The 18,921-nt window shown below is 41.8% G+C and overlaps 1 protein-coding gene across 3 annotated transcripts; it reads right to left on the reverse strand.

Moving 5' to 3' along the window:
* Positions 1 to 19: 19 nt before the first annotated feature.
* On the reverse strand, positions 20 to 18,833 carry STX16 (syntaxin 16). 3 transcript variants are annotated; one of them, XM_081868046.1, is made up of 9 exons: positions 18,441 to 18,833; positions 11,798 to 11,809; positions 7,563 to 7,670; positions 5,844 to 5,984; positions 4,583 to 4,745; positions 4,134 to 4,225; positions 3,321 to 3,464; positions 2,948 to 3,028; positions 20 to 1,566 (listed from the first exon to the last, which is right to left on the reverse strand). In XM_081868046.1, the coding sequence occupies exons 1-9, from the start codon at positions 18,519 to 18,521 to the stop codon at positions 1,462 to 1,464; spliced, it is 927 nt and encodes a 308-aa protein (XP_081724172.1). In that variant the 5' UTR covers positions 18,522 to 18,833; the 3' UTR covers positions 20 to 1,461. The 3 variants fall into 3 exon arrangements, with proteins under 3 accessions (XP_081724172.1, XP_081724171.1, XP_081724173.1); XM_081868045.1 differs by lacking the exon at positions 11,798 to 11,809 and having other exon boundaries at positions 18,387 to 18,833; XM_081868047.1 differs by lacking the exon at positions 11,798 to 11,809 and having other exon boundaries at positions 18,441 to 18,831.
* Positions 18,834 to 18,921: the final 88 nt, after the last annotated feature.

Raw genomic sequence — 18,921 nt, forward strand, 5'->3', positions numbered from 1 at the left:
TAACCAGCAGGCTGAATCCTGGTGTGGATCAAGGCAAGAGTCCCTTTATTGTTTCCATCGTTCTACAAAGAAATCTGAGTGGTGCAAAAAGCTGGAGGAAAGGTGAGGTGCAGAGGGCACAGACAAGATCACAGTGACTGCAAAACACTGGCAGAGATGCAACCCCACAAGCTTTAAATAAATTATTCACAAAAGGAATGGTATCTTTTAAAAAACAACAACAACAAAGGAATGAAGCAAAGGCACCTAAAATTGCCCAGCACTTTTAGGATCCAGTTAAAACTGCTAAAAAATGCTCCCTTAGCAGAGCTGCCATCTGCATTAGAGGAACCAGCGTAGTAGTACGGCATTTTAAATCACAGCTGTTGACCCCCGTTTCTCTTGAGGCTTTTCCACAGCCCAACAGAGGACAAAAGTTCTTCTATTCAGATTCATGATTCCGATATATGCCTTGGTTAGCTTATTTCATCTGATTTAAGCTACAGGTTTGAAAGACCACCATCCCTTTTCCAATTCAGTATCTGGAAGTAGGGGATGAAGGCTGTCACCACGGATGCTCACATGATAGTGGATAAAGATTTGGGGTCAGGGGAAAGGAGGAGGAGAAAAGCAAAAGATTTCCTTCCAGCTGTGGCCTTAATATTCAAATATTCCAATAACAACAGTGCATAAATCAGTTTAGGGGAAGGACATGTGTCGGGGCAAGGCAGGGACAGAAGAAGCACATTCTGGATTATTTGAAGCCAAGAAAATAATTTAAAATTTCTGTAGCACTCATTATAGTTGGGGTGTTATATTTACACTGCTAAATACCACTCAAGTCACATGATATGAATTATCTGCTGTTTTAAAAAGTGTTTCACTTTCACTAAGTCTACACAGGTCTTAAATCTGGAGGAAAACTAGTTAAAATCAAACACTTCTTACGTTTAAGGCAGTTTTACCACCAACCCATAGTTTTTGGTATTGTGTCCAAAAATAAACCTAGGCAGCTCACAAAAACCTAAGATGAACCGTAACATAAATGCTGGCAAACAACACTATGGGGTTCTCAATACAACTAAATTATGATGCTTTTCTGAAACATTTCAGTCCGCAACTTAATTTTAAAGATGCATTTTAAGTGTTCTACATCCTGGATAAATAACCGGGTGCCTAGTTTGGGAGCATTTCTCAAAATTCTCAATAATTTTTGCCTGCATTTTTGCAAACCACTACCTGCGCAGTCATTTAGCATGTAAAACAGAAAGGGTTTTTGTTTCCCGCCCAGAAACATTGCACAGACCTTGCACCACTAGGGCTTCTACATTCATTCAAAAGGCAGCTTTCCAGAGTGAGAGGCTCAACCACTTGTATCAGTAAGAAACAAATAAAACAAAAAAGGGGGGGAGGAAAAGCACAACACCCCCACCTCCCAAAACGTACAAACACAGAGAAAGGAAAACATCACAGGAGTGCTACCTAGCGAAATTTGACAGCAATGAGAACAATGATAAGGACAACTACTATTACAAACAAAATGACAATGACAAGCATCTTCCGATTCTTCTTTTGGTATTGCTCAGCCTGTGGATAAAAGAAAAGAGAATTCAGTGCACTGATCCTGGAAAAAACCAAAAACAACAGAGCAAATTTAATGTAGATTCCTCCATGTAGATACTGCAATTATTTTGAACTTGCTTTCAACATCAGGGGTAATGTAAGCCATCACTCAAATGTATCATCTGTAACTCATGCTAGCGAGATGTACATACTGAAGAACAAAAACAAACGAACAAACCTGGCAGTTTTACCCAACAGTCATTATCTTGCTGACTTTACAACATGGTCCTACTCAGACTTTACGTTGACTTGACATGTTTTATTATACAAGAACTGTGTTATAAGGAAAGAGGGCTTTTTTTGGTTTTTGTTTCAATGGGACTTACTTCTGGGTAAGCATGCATGGGATTGCAGCCTAAATATATTCTGATTATATAGTGAAGTTTGCATCCCAGGTCTGATGGACCACATTTTTCATTCCACTATCTGATCCCAGCACAACCTACACGATGGTTACTCCATGTTTATCCTTGCAACACGCCTAGCTCAGGCTGAGACAATTCAAGCTGACAAAAGTAAATAAATGGAGAGAGGATCCATTTTGCAAAACAGGCTTCCTCAAGAGTTGCAGGTGGTGCAAGCGCTATCGAAAAGTCGTAACTTAACTTGCAGGACTGACTGATATGTCACATTAAGCCATAGCTTAAAACCAACCATGGTTTAATGTTGCTGCGTTCCTCCTATAATGCCAGGAAACAACCCACAGCCCTGGCTTGTTGTGATGTCTGGACACAGGCTCAAAGTTTTCCACTTATTGCTTCTTTTTTGCTTGAAGAAAATAATAATAATAATAATAATAATAATAATAATAATAATAATAAATTATTTATACCCCGCCCTCTCAGGGTGGCTAACACCAGTAAAATTACAGTAAAAACATAATGGGAAAAAACCAATTTAAAATACAGATTAAAATGCAATTTAAAATGCAGCCTCATTTTAAAAGCTACAAGCTTTTAAAAGATTCAGACCCTGTCTCATTTCCCTGTAGGCACAATGGCCGCAGGTACACAGAAGGAGAGAAATGAGAACTTTTCAACAGTAAGCACCAGTATTCACATTAAGCCATAGTTTGTTACCAAGTATGGTTTGATGTGACATGCGAACCAGCTTGCTACGTTGCCAGCGTCTGAAAGCTAGGTGTTCAGTTGCGGCCAGGAGCCAGCTGTGAAATCACTCACTTTAAGCTGATTGCATCCTGTTCGCCTAAACTACCTGTTGAAATCCCATGAAAAACAGACTGCCATAGAAAGAGACACGTTGCCTTAAGTTTCTACCTGGTCTTTCATGACCATTCCTAGACAGAATCAGTATTGACGGAGATTGGAAGACACTTTGTGCTTACCTTATGTAGCTGTTTCAACCCTTCTTCTGTTTTAACACATGATTGTTCAACATTGTAGTCAATCCTATCCAGAACTGTACCCTGAAAAGAGGAACGCACGCTCATTATTAAAGGGATATTGTACAAGAAATCAAAGGATGGTGGCTGGCAAAATTTTGGTTGGGCACAATATTTAAACTTTCTGTTTTCATCACAATAAAGCTTGTGCTGCAGGTATTTAGGAAAGTATGTCGTTACACAGAGTGGCATTGTCTCCTCCTCTACAGAAAAATACACCTGTCGCTCTGTGCACATCTATGGGCAGGGAAGGAGCTTCCATGCAAGGGAGCTTCATATGATGCAAGTAACATAGCAGAACCTTAGAGACACATACCTGTTCCACTATCATGGATCCCAAGTCCCTAAAAATTTCATTGAGATCAGAAATGGACTGTACAATTTGTCGGATTTCTCGCTCCCGCTCTTCCACCAACACTGTGTTTTGTTCCACTAATACTAGCTGGTCATCTGTAAAGCCCTTATTTAAAAGAAAAGAAAAGATATTGAGTGTAAATAGTTGCTAATATCTCACAATTTTACAAATACCAAAAGCAAGAGGGAGGGTGTGATATCTAACCTAACTCAATCGTCTTTGACTAATTTTTGACCCCAACCTACAACATATCACCAAACTTTTTTTTTTTAAAAAAACCATACATGTTCATTCTCTTTTTCTTAAAATAAATAAATAAAATTGCAGTGGTGGTATTGGCGCAATCCCGCTTAGGCCCAGGTGTGACTCACTCGTGGGTCCCGACTAAGAAACCAGTAGAAACACAATGGTTTAAAAATCCAGAGCAAGCACATTTTTCCCTCTCAGAACCTTTGGCAGAAAGGCTGGCAAAAGATCTCAGTTCCCTGGGGCTGATGGGAGGTGTAGTACAGCAACATCTGGGCGTGCCAAGGTTCTCCACACTTGCTATACTAGGATGGCCTGGTTGTTACAAATGGCAACTCATTAACTTAAATCTCTTTCCCCACCACCAAATTCAGGGACACACAGAAAGATCAACTTCCAAACAGATATCGGATTGCCATTCATTTGTTTTTAGAAACAACAATGCTCCATTTGTTCTACCTGATGAAAATTAAAATACGGCCTTTTCAAAAACAATCATTATTCATCTTTAACAGTTCCTGCACTTACCCGATCGTATAGTGTTGTGTCCTCACCATCATCCATAAGGGGAACTGAAGTGTCAAAGAAATGTTTGGATCTTTCTTCTCGATTCTTCATACCTGCAGGAGCAAGAAAAAAAACCTGTGACTATAAATGATGCATTTATTAAAGCATACTCGGCATTGCTTAACAAATGCAGACTTTGGTAGGTTGAGAAATTACCCGTCCCTGTTCCCCAAAACTGAAACAGAAGTGGTGACTGTGTTTTACAAATAAATAAATATTTCTCATCTGCTTCCTCCCAGAGCCCCAAGAAAATAGCCATAATCTAACCAACCCAATCAGGCTTATTAGTGCTAATTACCTAATGAACATAGCGCCTAGTAGGAACGGAGCAAAATTAATCTAGCCCAGTGTCAAACTGTTAACACCATCTATCAAGGGTGCTCTGCAAGCAAATGGCACAAGCTCCTTACGTTTGAGATAGTCAGACTGCCCGTGCCTAAAGCTGGTGGACAGGTCCTGAAGGGACTGCGCTAAAGAAGACACAACGTTCTTCAGAAGCTGCCGCTCTTGGTCTGTGCAGCTTCGAGACTTGCTGTGTAATGTCTGGACTGCTCGCTGACACCTGTGGAACAACTTGTGGGGGGAGACAGAAGAGAAGAAATTTCTAGTAGCAGAAGAGCCCTTCTATTTGCGCAATTCTAAAAAAAAAAAAAACCAATTAAGAAATTAGCGTTCTAACTGAAATATTATTATTCAGCTATCACTTACAGAGTTGTATGAATGTGCAAATATTTTAATGGCTGGACCTAATCTATCCTTACAGTAAATTGTGTGTGCTAAGTCCCTGGTTATTCCCATTGTACAATGGTAGAAATGAAGTGGCTGGGAATGTCTGCCTAAATCAAAGAGATCTGTTTGGTTCTCTTGAAGTTGCTTGCCTGCATTTATCAGGTGCCTTCTCCACAAAAAGCTACTCAAGACACATCACTTTAAAACAAAACAAGATCACCATATCAAACTCCTGGATAAAAACATTACTCGCCCAGACCTTCCAAAGCCATTAAACCCATGCTAACGTTGAGCAGCAAAAACACTTTACAAAAACTAGAAATAACAAAGTCAATCACCAGAATCAGCTCAATATTAGGAAAGGATTTCCAGAGCGGAAATCTCTTTGCAAACTGACAAGAACCAACCAGAAAACAGGTTGGAAAGAAAGCTTCCTTAAACGTAAATTCCATAAAGGGATGGCCGGATTGAATGAGAACTTGTTCTCTTTCACCTAAGCAATTAATGGTTCAGAGGAGCATAAAGCCTTCTCTGCAGATCTCAGGCAGGAGGAACATCAGGTGAACTCAGATCACTATTTGCCACACGATAAACTTATCATGGTGCAGTAACCACTTAGGTGTTTTGTGCAAATAAATATTTTAAGTGAAGTTGTTGTACAGCTTTTGCTAATTTCCCTAAGCAAGAACGATTTGATTGATTAAATTTGTCAGTTGCTTTATCTTGCCCAGGGCAAATCAAAGCCACTCGTAACCCACTTCAAGAGCTCAATGAAACTATTTCAAGGAAGGTAAACATAACAAATAAATTTAACAAATAAAGCAACCTACCCTCTGAGATGCAGTAGCAATTTCAGTCACTGCCTGATCGAAAAATGAAAACACTAGCACAAGAACTGAAACAGATACTCATTTATGAAAAGAGAACCCCCCTCATGGGCACCTGTGTAATTTCTTGGGTAGTTATTTCTATTGCGTGCTCTTCTTCACTGCTATCATCCAGAGTTGGCCTGTTTAAATGCTTGTCATGCAGACTGGCTAATTCTTTCATCTTCTGTTTTACCCTGGAGACCTCATACCGGATCTAAAAGAGCAATAGAAATTAGGGCAAATTTAGTACGGTTCTGAACAACAGCAGATAAAAATAGATAAAATCATATTTGCTATCCATAGAGAAATCACTCCATTTTTGCCTTGTGCACACAAGCATTCTCTTAGCAACCTTGCAGGCATGATGCTTCAATTCAATGACCAGAGGAAAGCAAGTCTGGCTTGAGTTTAGACCAGGGGTGGGCAACATAAGGCCCATGGGCCGGATGTGGCCCAATCGTCTTCTAAATCCGGCCTGCGGATGGTCCGGGAATCAGCGTGTTTTTACATGAGTAGAATGAGTGCTTTTATTTTAAAATGCATCTTTGGGTTATTTGTGGGGCATAGGAATTCATTCATTTCCCCTCCCAAAAATATAGTCTGGCCCGCCACATGGTCTGAGGGACAGTGGATCAGCCCACAGCTGAAAAAGGTTGCTGGCCCCTGGTTTAGACCATTCCCCCTCCATATAATTGGTGGGCGGGTGTGTTTGTGTGTGAGAGATGTCAAGGGCTATATTTGGCGACAACTAGTCCTACTTACTTCATGGTCAAGTGACTGCATCATTCCAACCTGAACTCAAGGTGTGTGTGTGTGTGTGTGTGTGTGTGTGTGTGTGTGTGTAAGATAGCCACAGCCAAGCCAGCCCCCAGCCCCTCTAGGATTAGGAGGTCAAGGCTTTCAGATCCAAGAGAATCATTTCCAGCAAGCTCAACTCTGAGATCTAGAAACAGAAATCAAAGCAGGACTATGCAGGTGAACTAGTAAAACAGTTTTCAACAACTACCATTAAGTTCCAGGCAAACAGAATGCCGTAAGATATCTTGAGGGGGTGACAACATCTGCTGCCCCTAAGAAATGGAAGCCACAGTATAGAGGACAGTCTTCTGCAAAGCAGCTAGGTGCATTTTTTTAGCACACAAAACCTCCCACTCTCCTTTAAATTTTAAGCTTGTTTGTATGCCTGTTAACTTGTGGAAGTTACCCGTTGTTACTTACAAGACCAGGCACCTGATGGTACTTTATCGGAGGCAAAGATTTCCCCAAAACTTTTAGTAGTACAATTGCCTATAGTTTTAAGTTGTTCTCTGACCCTGAAAGCATCTTGGGAAAGCAAAGCAAATGGCTCCACTTGTTCAAAACTTTTCTGTATTTTTTTTGAAAGGAAAAAAAAAATCATTTTGCTGGCTTCCTCACTGGCAACACAAAGCACACCTCCCTTGCTAAGCATTCATGATGTGAAATAATCATCACTAATGCTGATTTGGTGGTTTTACAATCTGGTTGCAATATGTTCCTACTTCAAGGGTGGTATTCAACTAGTAGACCTACTGAAATTAATGGACCGACTTAGTCACAGACATGAATTTTCAATGGGTCTACTCCAAGTAAAATTTAACTGAACACCACCCCATGTCTTTTCAATAACTGTGGATTTCTTTTGTGTTTTGCCCTGAACAATGGAAGAGCTATATATAAATTAAGTGAAGAAACAGATATTAAGAAAACTTTACTGCCGCTTTCCCAGAAAGACAGCTGCACGTTAAGTTGCACCCGTGGCATGTAAACTCACTTCTTCCACTCCATCAATCCATTTTGGAGGTAGCCTCTTAGTTACACAGATAGCTGCTTCAGGGTCTAAACTGATCCCCGACACCAGTGCCATGCGGTCATCTGCGAGCTGTAGAAAGTATACAAAGAATGGTTAGTTTATCAGATTACAACCCAGAGTAAAAGACCAAGATCGCTTAACTTTAGGCAAAGGTGTTTCTGGGAACTCGCAGGCTTCTTGAACTCTTAGCAGTGGTTATTCAAGAAGAAAGCCAGTTATGGCAGACAAAGTTTCCTTGGCCACCTTGCCCATCATTACTGATCATTCCCCTGCAGTTCAGATTTACAGAGAAAAGCTGGGTGTGTTCTTGGACACGTTCTCCATTCATGCAAGACCTAAAAACCCTGGCCAGCATTTTTATGAACCAAGTGTGCACCTCAGATATATTCCTTTCCCCCAGAACTGTTCCTCTGCAGTTAACAGAGGCAAGCAAAGGGTTTCTCAGTAGACAAACTGGTGTGGGAAGGGTTCTCCGACGTTACAGTGAAAACCTACCACTTTACAGTAAGGATTCTGGCTCTGTACTTAAAACATTTAAACCTCTTATGAGCCAGCCATCGCATTCATAGCTTTTGCAAATTATCAACTCCCAAACAGTCAATACATGACCCTTCCCGAGTAAAGGACCCTGCATAAAAAGAAGCCAACTTCTTTATATAAAATAAAGATCTACCCAAAACAAAAGTTGTGTGTGGTTAGGAGACTGGGACAAACAGGAAACAGCATTCAAAGGGTGGAAAGGCTTGTCCCATCAGCTAACCAACATCCACTCTTGGCCACCTATTGTCAGTTTAATGCCACAAAGGGCTACTGAAGCAAAACCAATGAAAATAAAAAGGATATGGGTTTTCTTTTTAAGTACCACCTTCCTGGTTATACATAGGTACTCTGTAATAAAGGAATGCAAGCTTAACACATTCAAGAAGGTTCTGAAGGCTGCCATTGAGAAGGGCTGGTATCTCAGTGGTTAGAGCATCTGCCTTGTGTTCCTTGAAGGCCCCAGGTCTGATTTCCATGTAGATCTGGGAAAGCGCCTGGTCTGCTATCCTAGACAGCTGCTACCCTAGACAGAGATTATACTGAGCTGGGTGGACCAGCGGTCTGACGCAGCTTCCTGGGCTCCCAAGACTGGGAGCTACTAAAAGGAAAGCTTTGTCTCGGTGTTTTCTTTTCAAAGATGTTATGTCCTCATTCTAAAGATATGCATCTCTCTAACAATTGGCAGAGAGTTTGCTTGGATATGCCCAGTGGGCAACATAGTCCTGGCAGCTCTGTTTAAGGACACCCTTCCCCAGCCCAAATCAAAGATCTTTTGTAAGTGTTGCCTACATTGCTCTACCTAGCCTGGCTAAAGCCAAGAATTTTAAGTATGCAATCGATCTAATTTGCGCATTTTGAAACCCACCTCAAGCCTTCGAGATGGTGCAGGCCTGAAGTCCAATTCTCAGTAAATAGTCATAGTGGAGGAAATTGAAGCAGAGGGAAAGAGGGAAACCCTACCTTAAGCTCATAAAGAAGCAACAGGCCTAAGAACAGAACTTCACTATCCGTGTCTGCGATATAATTCTGAGGCACTGCCTTTCCAGCTAAATCCTGTCTACTTCCTCTCGCTAGGCATGGCTGGCTGTAGGTCGCTCCTGGCAAAGTAACAAATGGAAAGGCATTGTTCCTTCAGGAAGCTATACAAAAGATGGGGAATTTTGCTTTTAAAATTAAAGGAAGTGCCGGATTAAGATATCCTCAAGCAAATATGGTGCTTGACATATCACTTTAAAACTGTAAATTAGAAACATCTCATTTTGGTGGGAGGGGAGTCTAGGAAACATTTTCACAGAACTCGGCTGCTGAAAGTGATTTCACAAAAAGCAAATACTGTGTGCAGTTCACAGCTCACAACAGCACCATTAGCTTTAATGCCAAGTGAGACTTGTGTCTTCCAATTTATCGACTTAAAACTTAAGAGGCGTTGTACAAAAACTCGACTCAGAGTTTCTTTCATTCCCAAATGAAAACACCAATTGGACATTATTTTTAAACTCTGTTCGCATGCTGTACTTTTAGAAACCATCAAGGGAATGCTGGGGAACAGGGGTGATTTCTACTCTACATTTTCCTTTCACAAGGGAAGCGATGGCTTCAATCCTAGAAAAAATGCTTAAGCTGAGCAGGTGTGACTCTGCATGGAAGAATGGACTCAGAGCTCCACTGGGAAGAGGGGTCAAAGGAAGAATGAACACTCTAAGCCTAAGATAATAATGCAGAAGTCAAGTCTCAGGCACACTTGGTACTACCTGTGTTATTTTGTTTTCCCCTTCACATATTTAAATGTGAACACCTGAATAAGCATGTCTGCAGCTCCCAACCCCTGGTGAATCTTTACCTGGATTTCTTTCTTTAATCTCAATAATATTTCCACTTACCTTTGGGGAGGTGGGTAGGGAGAGTAAGCATTGCAAAGAGGCCAGTAACAATGAGTTAATTCTGCCCAGAGGTTGCCAGGGCTCCCATCTCAAAGTGGAAGCACCGCAGCTAGTTGTATAATCTCTGGGAGGTGAAGGGAGCAGTTGACAGTTTTCTGACTGGGTTGTGCTGAATCTCAGGCCATGGGGCAGATCCGCAAAATGAAGCAGCATGCTTACAGAAAACATCCTGGGACAGTGCAGGCATCACCCTTCTGCACATGCTATTTCTTCCCCTGCAGCAAAACCAATACCTAGAAAACCCGTTTCCCACATCCTTGGGCCTTAAAGGATCTTTGATATAACTTATTTGGGTGCTATAGTACATTGTCCTTTCTTGAAAATAATAGCAAGAGAGAAGGCAAAAAACAAAACAAAACAAAACAAAACAAAACAAAACAAAACAAAACAAACACAACAACCCTTGGAACTCAGCCCATTATCTCACTCTTGATATTCTGGCTGAGGCAGCCTCTCTCTCCCAAAAACCTGCTAGATCCAGCTTTCACAATTTTCCTTGTAAATGGTTTTGGCTGCTTCATTTACAGTGTTTTAAATTGTGCTTATTGTTCCTCCACAGTATAATGTAAACTGCTTTGTGAGGCTTGCCTGAAAAGCAGTATAGGTGACAGCTGCATATTCCTGCATTGCAAGGGGTTGGACTAGATGATTCTCAGGGTTCTTCCAACTCTACAATTCTATGATTCTATATAGATTTTTAACTAAACAAATGACAAAGCACCCGCGTGGGGTCTTTACAAATACAGTGTTGTACAGTGGCCAGAGCAGGACTGGGGTGCCTGTGGTCCCCCAGGTGTTATTTTGGACCACAACTCCCATCAGCCATGGCCATTTACCATGGTGGATGGAGCTGCTGGCAGCTAGCAGCCCAACAACATCTGGAGGGTCACAGGCTCCCTATCCTTTGGCTAAAGTGTTGAGACAGAGATGGAAATTTAATTCCAAACCCATCCATGAAGCAAACCGGGTGACCTTGAGTGAGTGAGTCACTTTCTTTCAGCCTAAGGTACATCACTGAGCTGTTGCAAGGAGAAAATGCAAGCAAACCCTGACCACTGACAGGACAGAGATGTGAAACAAACAGAATAGATTTGACTATCTGTGCTATCCTAAGCAAGTCCTACTAAGTCCAATGGGGCAACCCAGACAAATGGGAGGCATATAAATAATAAGTGATATTATTATAACAACTTAATAGAAAATGTGCTTAGGGTTGCAGCCTAAGATATACTGAGTGACCCTCAGTCAGCTTCCCTCCCCCCCGCCCCATTGGCCTTAGAAGTTTCTTGATATGAATTTCTATCTGCGGTGGCAATCTATGTTTGAAACCTATCACAACTTCAGATCTGACTCAAAAGCAGCCCAGTTCATCGTATTACTCAAGTGTTATGATAAATTTGTGTCTGGTTTTTTGGGGGTGGGTGGGGGTGTTGTGACTCAATGGTTTTCTCCTCTCCTCTCCATATTCAATCTAAATATGAATGTGGGCTTGACCACTTCAGCATTCATGGGGGGGGGGGAATCATTTCAGTTATATGGAAGTAAAGCATGCAAGCTAGCTGCAAAGCATCAAAGATACAGCCCCACTACCAAAGCAGCCTTTCATGCTGCCCTACAGTAACCCAGGTCCGATAGCCCCCAGTTAGACTGGTATAAGGCAACTTCCTTTGACATTTTCCATGAACGAAGAGCAGCATTAGACAAAGTGGACTATACCTCATCCAGCTCCTGTGGTGGATTGTAGGTCCCATCAGCCCCATCCATATAGGGACAGCAAAAGTGTAAGAGAGGGAAACAAAAGAACAGGACAGAGCACAGGGTACAGTCAGTTGAAGAAACAAAGGAATTTTATTGATCAACATTGCCAGTTTATCAGTGCAACAAAACAGTTTTTCTAAAAGCAGTTTCAGCTTTTAAGTGGACTAGCATTTAGCTTTGTGGATAGGTCCGTATTTCCCCTTTTCAAATCTTTTCAAATCAATTTTCTTGATCTGCAAAAAAATACACATTTTTAAAACCTTACATAACTAGCTTTAAAAAAAAAAAAAGTAAATAAAAATTAAACGCAGGTTGGAACCCAGGTCCAGTGCAAACTGTGACTGGTAACAACAGTCATGTATTCTACTCTAAACTAATTCACAGAATCTGAGAGTTTGGTGGGTATCTACACATTCCAATTTAATTAATTGCAAACTGTGGTTACCGGGCATGGCAGTGGTAACATTTAGCAGCCATGAGATGGTAGCTGAAGGGAACCCACTGAGTATTATGCACAGAGAAACATTTCAATGAACAAGGCTTGTGCCTATGCAGCCTCCTTGCATGTAAAAATCCCCCGAGCTCCGACTGGATTTCTGAACAGAGGAGGCTCAAGAAATTATGTGTGGGTAATCCATTCAAGAAAGACAGGCATTATTCACAGAACATTGCTTGGCTATAAACTGTTCTTTCAAAACTGGCTGCAACCTGGAAAATTCCGTTTACATTTGACACAGGCCATCCTACATCTCCAGCTTAGTGCTATGCTAAATCTTCCTCACCTGCTAAGCCCAGTGAGGCCTCAACCTTGCCTTGCAGCAGCTAAGGAAGGGGGTGCATGATAGGACAAAGCTGAAGGTGTGGTGATAACACCCCACCCCACGGCATAAGGAGAATGAAAGAGGAAAAGAAGTCTCTGGGTTGGAACCTGGAAAGCCCATTAGAAACATATGTTTGGCACATGTTTAAAGGCAAGTGCCCTGGCCAGGAGAAAGTGAAATAGCAGGCGTTGGGCAAAGGAACCTCTTTAGCCACGGACTTTGGGTACATTCCAGCTTTCTCACAGTATTTTACTTTTTATCAATTACGTTATTAATGGCTATCTCTTAACAAATAAATCCTGCATTGGGCTAGTGAATTAGAAGTTGGCTAGTGCATTTCGGCCGTGAATTTTATCCCCATGAACTATAGCAGCCTTCCCCAACCTTGTATTTTGCACTACAACTACCACCAGCCCCCAGTCAGCACTTGGGGGGCACCAGGGTTGTGAAAGGCTGAACTACAGTCAGGGATTTTTATCTTTGCATTATTATTATTTTTGGTCAGCATGTCTAGCTTTAGAAATAAAGTGTTACAGTCAGGTTAAAAGGCTGGTCATATCACCTAGTTTGGCTATTCAGAAGGATTTAAATATACGGTCGTACCTCGGCTTCTGAGTGCCTTGGGAGTTGAACGTTCCAGCTCCCAAACGATTGAAAACTGGAAGTGAGTGTTACCGTTTTCGAACGTTCTTTTGGAAGCCAAATGTCCGATGGGGCTTCTGCGACTTACAATTGGTTACAGAAGCCACGCTTTGGAAGTCGAACGTTTCGGAAGTCGAACGGACTTCCAGAACGGATTCTGTTTGACTTCCGAGGTACGACTGTAAACTCACAACAGGAACAGACAACAGCATTTACAAAAGGAAAAGAATGCAGGGTGAGCATTTCTGTTAGGAATATAGCCAACAAGAGACAGGCAGGCTTCTTCTGTATTGCAAGCCCCTTGCTCAGAGCCCTGCTCAGTGCTTTGCAGTGACCAGCTGATCAAGCAAGTCCTGTGTGACACTCTGAAATCCTGAAAAAAGGGGGACGTCAAGCACCTATCAACTATGTCACTATGACATCAGGTGATTGACGGATGGGTAGAACTGCCCACCTACCAAATTTGGCATGTGATGGATTGGGGAGATAAGGATCCGATCCGCTGGCCAACTCTCATTTCCTACCCCTTCTGTGCACCCACAGGTGGTAAGTTCCTCTTACTTAGTTCAAATTGAGCAAAGGAACAACAGCTGGCTTTGACATTATTTGAACCAGGGCCTAAAACAACATTTATTTTCTACCCACATTAGCACACAGTTTGCAAATATGATGCTCTTTTATACTTAACTAACCATTTTTTATTCTATTACCCTTTTGGACAGAACCTGCATTTGACCAGGCACTTACTTATTATTATTATCATTATTACTTACTATTATTAGTTTGAGACTTTACAAATCAGAATTAAAACTGCAGATGCCCATGAAATTATAATTATAATCTGGACAAACAATTGGGAAGAAATGGCAGGGCAGTGCCAAAGTAAAGCACATTGGAACTACCCTGCCAGATGTGACCTTTGCCATTGGAAAAAAATTAATTTAAAATGGTATAAATTTGATTTCACAAGTTGCTGGTTACAAAGCAAACTATTTACACAGTTGAGTCAATGGAATGGGAAGAGTTGAAATTTAAGTCTGAAGAACTGCCTATTCATACAGAAAGTGCATTAATGCAAAAGATGTATTTACTGCAGGCCTTTTTAAAGATAGATGGATTTTCTGGATCAAATAGGAAATGAATACAGAACACAACTGATCTGGTTTGTGTTGGTTACCAGCCAGAAAAATCTGCTTATTTTACAGTAAGGAATATGGAAATGCCAATTGAGCCTTTTGGTTTAACAGAGTTAAAGAACTGTTCATACAGGGATATTTTATTCATATTAATAGTGACTGTCTTTTTAAAAGAAGAAAACCTTTCTTACTGTGTTTTTAATAGTGATTATTCCACATGTAATTTCAAACAGCAATGGCAAATGTTCCATGATCTGGACTCAAGTTTTTAAGTATATATAACTTGATCTTTTAATGTGCATGCAGTGTTGCACTCCCCACGAACACAACGGCCTTTGAAACTTCTATTACAGAATCCCACAATGGCACATGCTGTAAACTGCAGGAGAGAAGAGACCACATGTATTTCCCCAATAACCAGTAATCTGCCTCTTTCTTTAGAGCAGCCTTCTCAACCTTGTGCCCCCAGATGTTGTTGGACTACAAATCCCATCATCCCTAGCCAGCAGAGCCAGCAGTCAGAGATGACAGGGATTGTAGAACACCACCTGGGGGCCCAAGGTTGGGAAGTGATACTTTACAAGCTCCCCGGAAAACATTTGTGTCGAGAAGTAGAAACCCATCTGTAGATCATCAAGCTTGACAACAGGCACACATGTAAGGAAACTGGGATTGGCCAACTCCTTCCCCTGTGTGTGCAAAATGCACACAAGTGTGATTGTCAGACATGATGATCTATGGATGCCATGCTACACAGATGTGCTTTCACATAGGAAATGTATAACATGGGAAGTAGATCTTGCTCCACTCCAATCTCTTCTCCAGTATGAATGAAACAGACCACATGCCATACAATATGGCTCTTAGCTTGTGGCTCGTTCATTCGTTCATTCATTCTTCCTCCTTTTTAGAAGGGCCCTGGACTCCACATACATTTTAGTTTTCAGATAATGTGATTTCAGTAATGCCTGCGAGAGACACAGCTGCCCACGGTAGACAGTTAAAAGAGAGGTGTATAGCAATTTACCTACTGCAGCCACCCTGGTTAAATGTGGAAAAGTGGGAACAAAGAGGATGACGGTCTCCTAAAATGGAGCACTAAAATGGAGTCTCAATAGGAGACAGGATGCTTAACTTTTCTGCACCTCTGCTCAATCCAAATTCCCCACAGAAAGGTTTGGTATTGCTCATCCCAGTCCCAGATTATCTGAATGCTTACTTCCTTATGATACTGTATGCTTAAGACCTTCCAAGAAGTCTCTGTGCCTCAGCATTATCTGAGGTTAATTTGGTGAGTACATGGACAGGGGCTTATTCGCAGTAGCCAACACGTTTTGGAAAGGCTCCCTTACGTCTCTCTTTTTAACAAATTATTATTCTCATTCCTTTTCATCAGAGTTCCATTCTTCCAACTGTTATATATTTACCAGCTCCTTAACTACCGAGCATTAATTTTGATTTGACTTTTATTTTGTTGCATTATGTGTTTTTCTTATCTTATCAGCTACCAGCCTTTGGCTTAAAAAGCAGCATGCAAATCAACATTAACATGATCTGATAGGAGCAGGAGTCCAATTCTGACCACTTGGGCGAAGTGCATTGCAAAAATAGGGGGGAGGGGTGTCTCGCCTTCAGGTACAAAGGAAGAGACATTATAAGAGGGCTTAAAACTCTTAAGAGGGGCTGCCAAAAGAATTTAGTAATAACCAAGTTAATCATTTTTTTTACATTGGCTGTAATAAATTACATAGGAATCAGGCAGTTTCCCCCCATTCTAACATACAGCCTTCAAAATAAAGCATTCCCATGTGGTATAACATAGCAGTTATTTACACAAAAGTACTTGAGCACCAGGGAAATGGTAATTAGGATCTTTTATTATCTATCCAAACCCACAATAGGCACTTTCTTTTAAATTACAAGACTCTCCAAATGTCTGAAGAAGCCTATATAATTTTGTGCAAATCAGCTGGTAAGATGTCAATTTGCCTGTACTTCAAAGTATTGTTTAAAGGTATAAATTACTGTACTGGTGTTTTCTTTTACACACATTTCTAACGTGAGGATACATTTTATCTCTGGCCTAAGAAAAACAGAGCTGGAGGACAACAGAAAACTATGACTGCAATCCTATACCCACTTTCCTGGGAGCAAGCCCCACTGAACTCACTGGGGCTTACTTTTGAGTGGGCATGCATAGGAAGGACTGCACTGTAACTAGGTAATAGTCTAACAACATAGAACCTGAATGCAGTTTTCAACTAATTTTCAACGTGTAGAGAAACACTTGCACACCAGTTGAACACTCAGCAGTTGCATAGCACAAAACAGAACAGTACAAGATATTGTTCCTTGCACTGGTGCCTCAGAGATCAGTGTAAATTAAGCTTATTTTTCACTCACTAAAGGAGAATACAATTGGGGGAAACAGGAGAGGACAACAATTTAATGTTTTATGAATGAAATGGTAGTGGTGTAATAATGAAGCATAATACTGTAGCAGTAAGCTGAAAAGTAAGCAAAATCAATCGACAGAGAGGTGACTGATATGAAAACACAACACAACACAACACACACACACACACACAGGGAAAGAAAAGACAGACAGACAGACAGACATTATAGTGGCATGTGTACTTATGAGGAGCAAAATCCCTAACCTATCGTAATTTCAGCACCAAGTTGGTACCTAAAGATTTAATTCAGAATAAAATAAATGATTTTATTCTGACATCTAGGAATATCTTCCTATCACATTTTACCAAATTAATTGTAACATAAAGATGGAGAAGGGAAAGTTGACAAAAAAAAAGAAGAAACGGATATTGGGATATATGATAGCAATTGGTTTTTTTAATAGGTTGTCTGTTCAACTTCAGAGTGCTTTAGAAAAACAGCAAGGATACTCTTTCCCCTTTAACAGAACAGGACATTGAACCAGAGTAACTTGCTCAAGAACACTCAGCAGATCAAAAGAAAGTGTAGGCATGCATTGGGAGATTCAAGGCTACACCCACTTTTAATTGCCACATTTATCTATCTAAATCAGTTCAAGTGACAAGAAACAATTCAGAAGGAGGGACTGCAGAAAGGGGCTAGCTTAATTGTTAATTCTCATAGACTTCCATGGAACAAAAACAGCTGAGACACAGAACGGGAATCTCAGCAGAGTATCTAAGTGAACAACTTTATTTCCTCCCACAAGTGAATGATTGCCATACTCCTTATTATGAGGGGGGGAAATGTACAGTACTCAAGGGGAACACTGCAGAATTGGATGTCCAGAACTTGGATGGCTGGGTCAAATGTCGGGGAATTCTATGTGTGCCCAGGACAAAATAAAAATTATTCAACTGGACATCTTCCAAGAACATTAGCAAGACAAAAGAAATTGGAGGCTGCCATGTCAAATAATCCCATATGAAGCTTTCAAAACTGCTTAAAGAAGACTTAAGTAAAATCAGACATGTTCCAAGTCTGCAATTTGACAGGAAAACAGGGAAAGAAAAACATTCACTTCTGCGTCTAAAAGCACAATAAAAATTGACTAGCTGTGACTGGCTGCAGTTCCTTGCTGAACATACACTGGGAGCAAACCTAGTTTTTCTGCTTGCAAGGTGTTAACCGACCTACCATTAGAAAACTCCCTTTGCTACAACAGTTGTTTTTAATGCAAGCACACCAGTTTCGGAACAGGGTAGTTCCTTAAAAGCCAGGGTGCCCCTCAAAGCATGCAAATCCTAACAGTGGACATTGAACTGGGAGCGGGGGAGCAAACACATTTCTTTATATACATATAGAGGATACAGGCGAGTAAGAGAGGTTGAGGAAAGAAAGGGGGGAAAGAAGACACAAGGATGGCATGCTTGCCGCCTGACAGCCCTACAACGCAGCTGGCACTTAAGAAACAGCGAAATGTGGGATACAGTAGGACGAAGGGAGACTCACCGCAGCAGCCATGCTACGTGAAGTCAGAGGGCTGGAGGAGCCGTAACTACTCACTTGCTCGGCCAGCAGCTGCCGGCTTTGGATCGCGTTGTTCCGCAACAACAAGAAGGCGTCTGTTAAACGCCGGGTGGCCATGGCTTTCTAAACCCCCCTAGGGGGAAAACACCACGCGCACACCCGGGTGGGGGGGGGGGGACACCTATCCACTGGGCCCTCTAGGCTCCTCAGGGGCCCCGATCCCAACTCCGGCCCTCTCCTAGCTTCCCCTCGGGACGGAGCCCATTCAAAATCCTGCGGGGGGGGGGCGGAGAGCTTGAAACGCTCCCGGGACTCAAAGCCCCTCACTCGGTTTCCTCGGGGCACCTGCAAATTTCCGAGGAGGAGCCGCCCTTGCTTCCCCTCATGGGGACCCCGACCCCCCACCCCAGTCTTGCTGAGGGTCACCTTTCCTGAGGCCGCCTCCCTCCCCCCCCCGGAATCCCCCCCCGCCGCCCAAAGGGCGCCTCGCCCCCCAACAGCTCCCGGGGCGGACCCA

Source organism: Podarcis erhardii (genome assembly GCF_964252035.2).
Source record: "Podarcis erhardii genome assembly, chromosome: 6".
NCBI classification, from domain to species: Eukaryota; Metazoa; Chordata; class Lepidosauria; order Squamata; family Lacertidae; genus Podarcis; species Podarcis erhardii.

Coding starts and splice junctions, on each gene's coding strand:
- STX16 (XM_081868045.1), bottom strand. CDS start 18,521: ATGGCCACCCGGCGTTTAACAGACGCCTTCTTGTTGTTGCGGAACAAC. Junction 4,746..5,843: donor CTACCCAAGAAATTACACAG/GTGCCCATGAGG, acceptor TCCCCCCACAAG/TTGTTCCACAGGTGTCAGCG. Junction 1,567..2,947: donor GGTTGAAACAGCTACATAAG/GTAAGCACAAAG, acceptor TTTTATCCACAG/GCTGAGCAATACCAAAAGAA.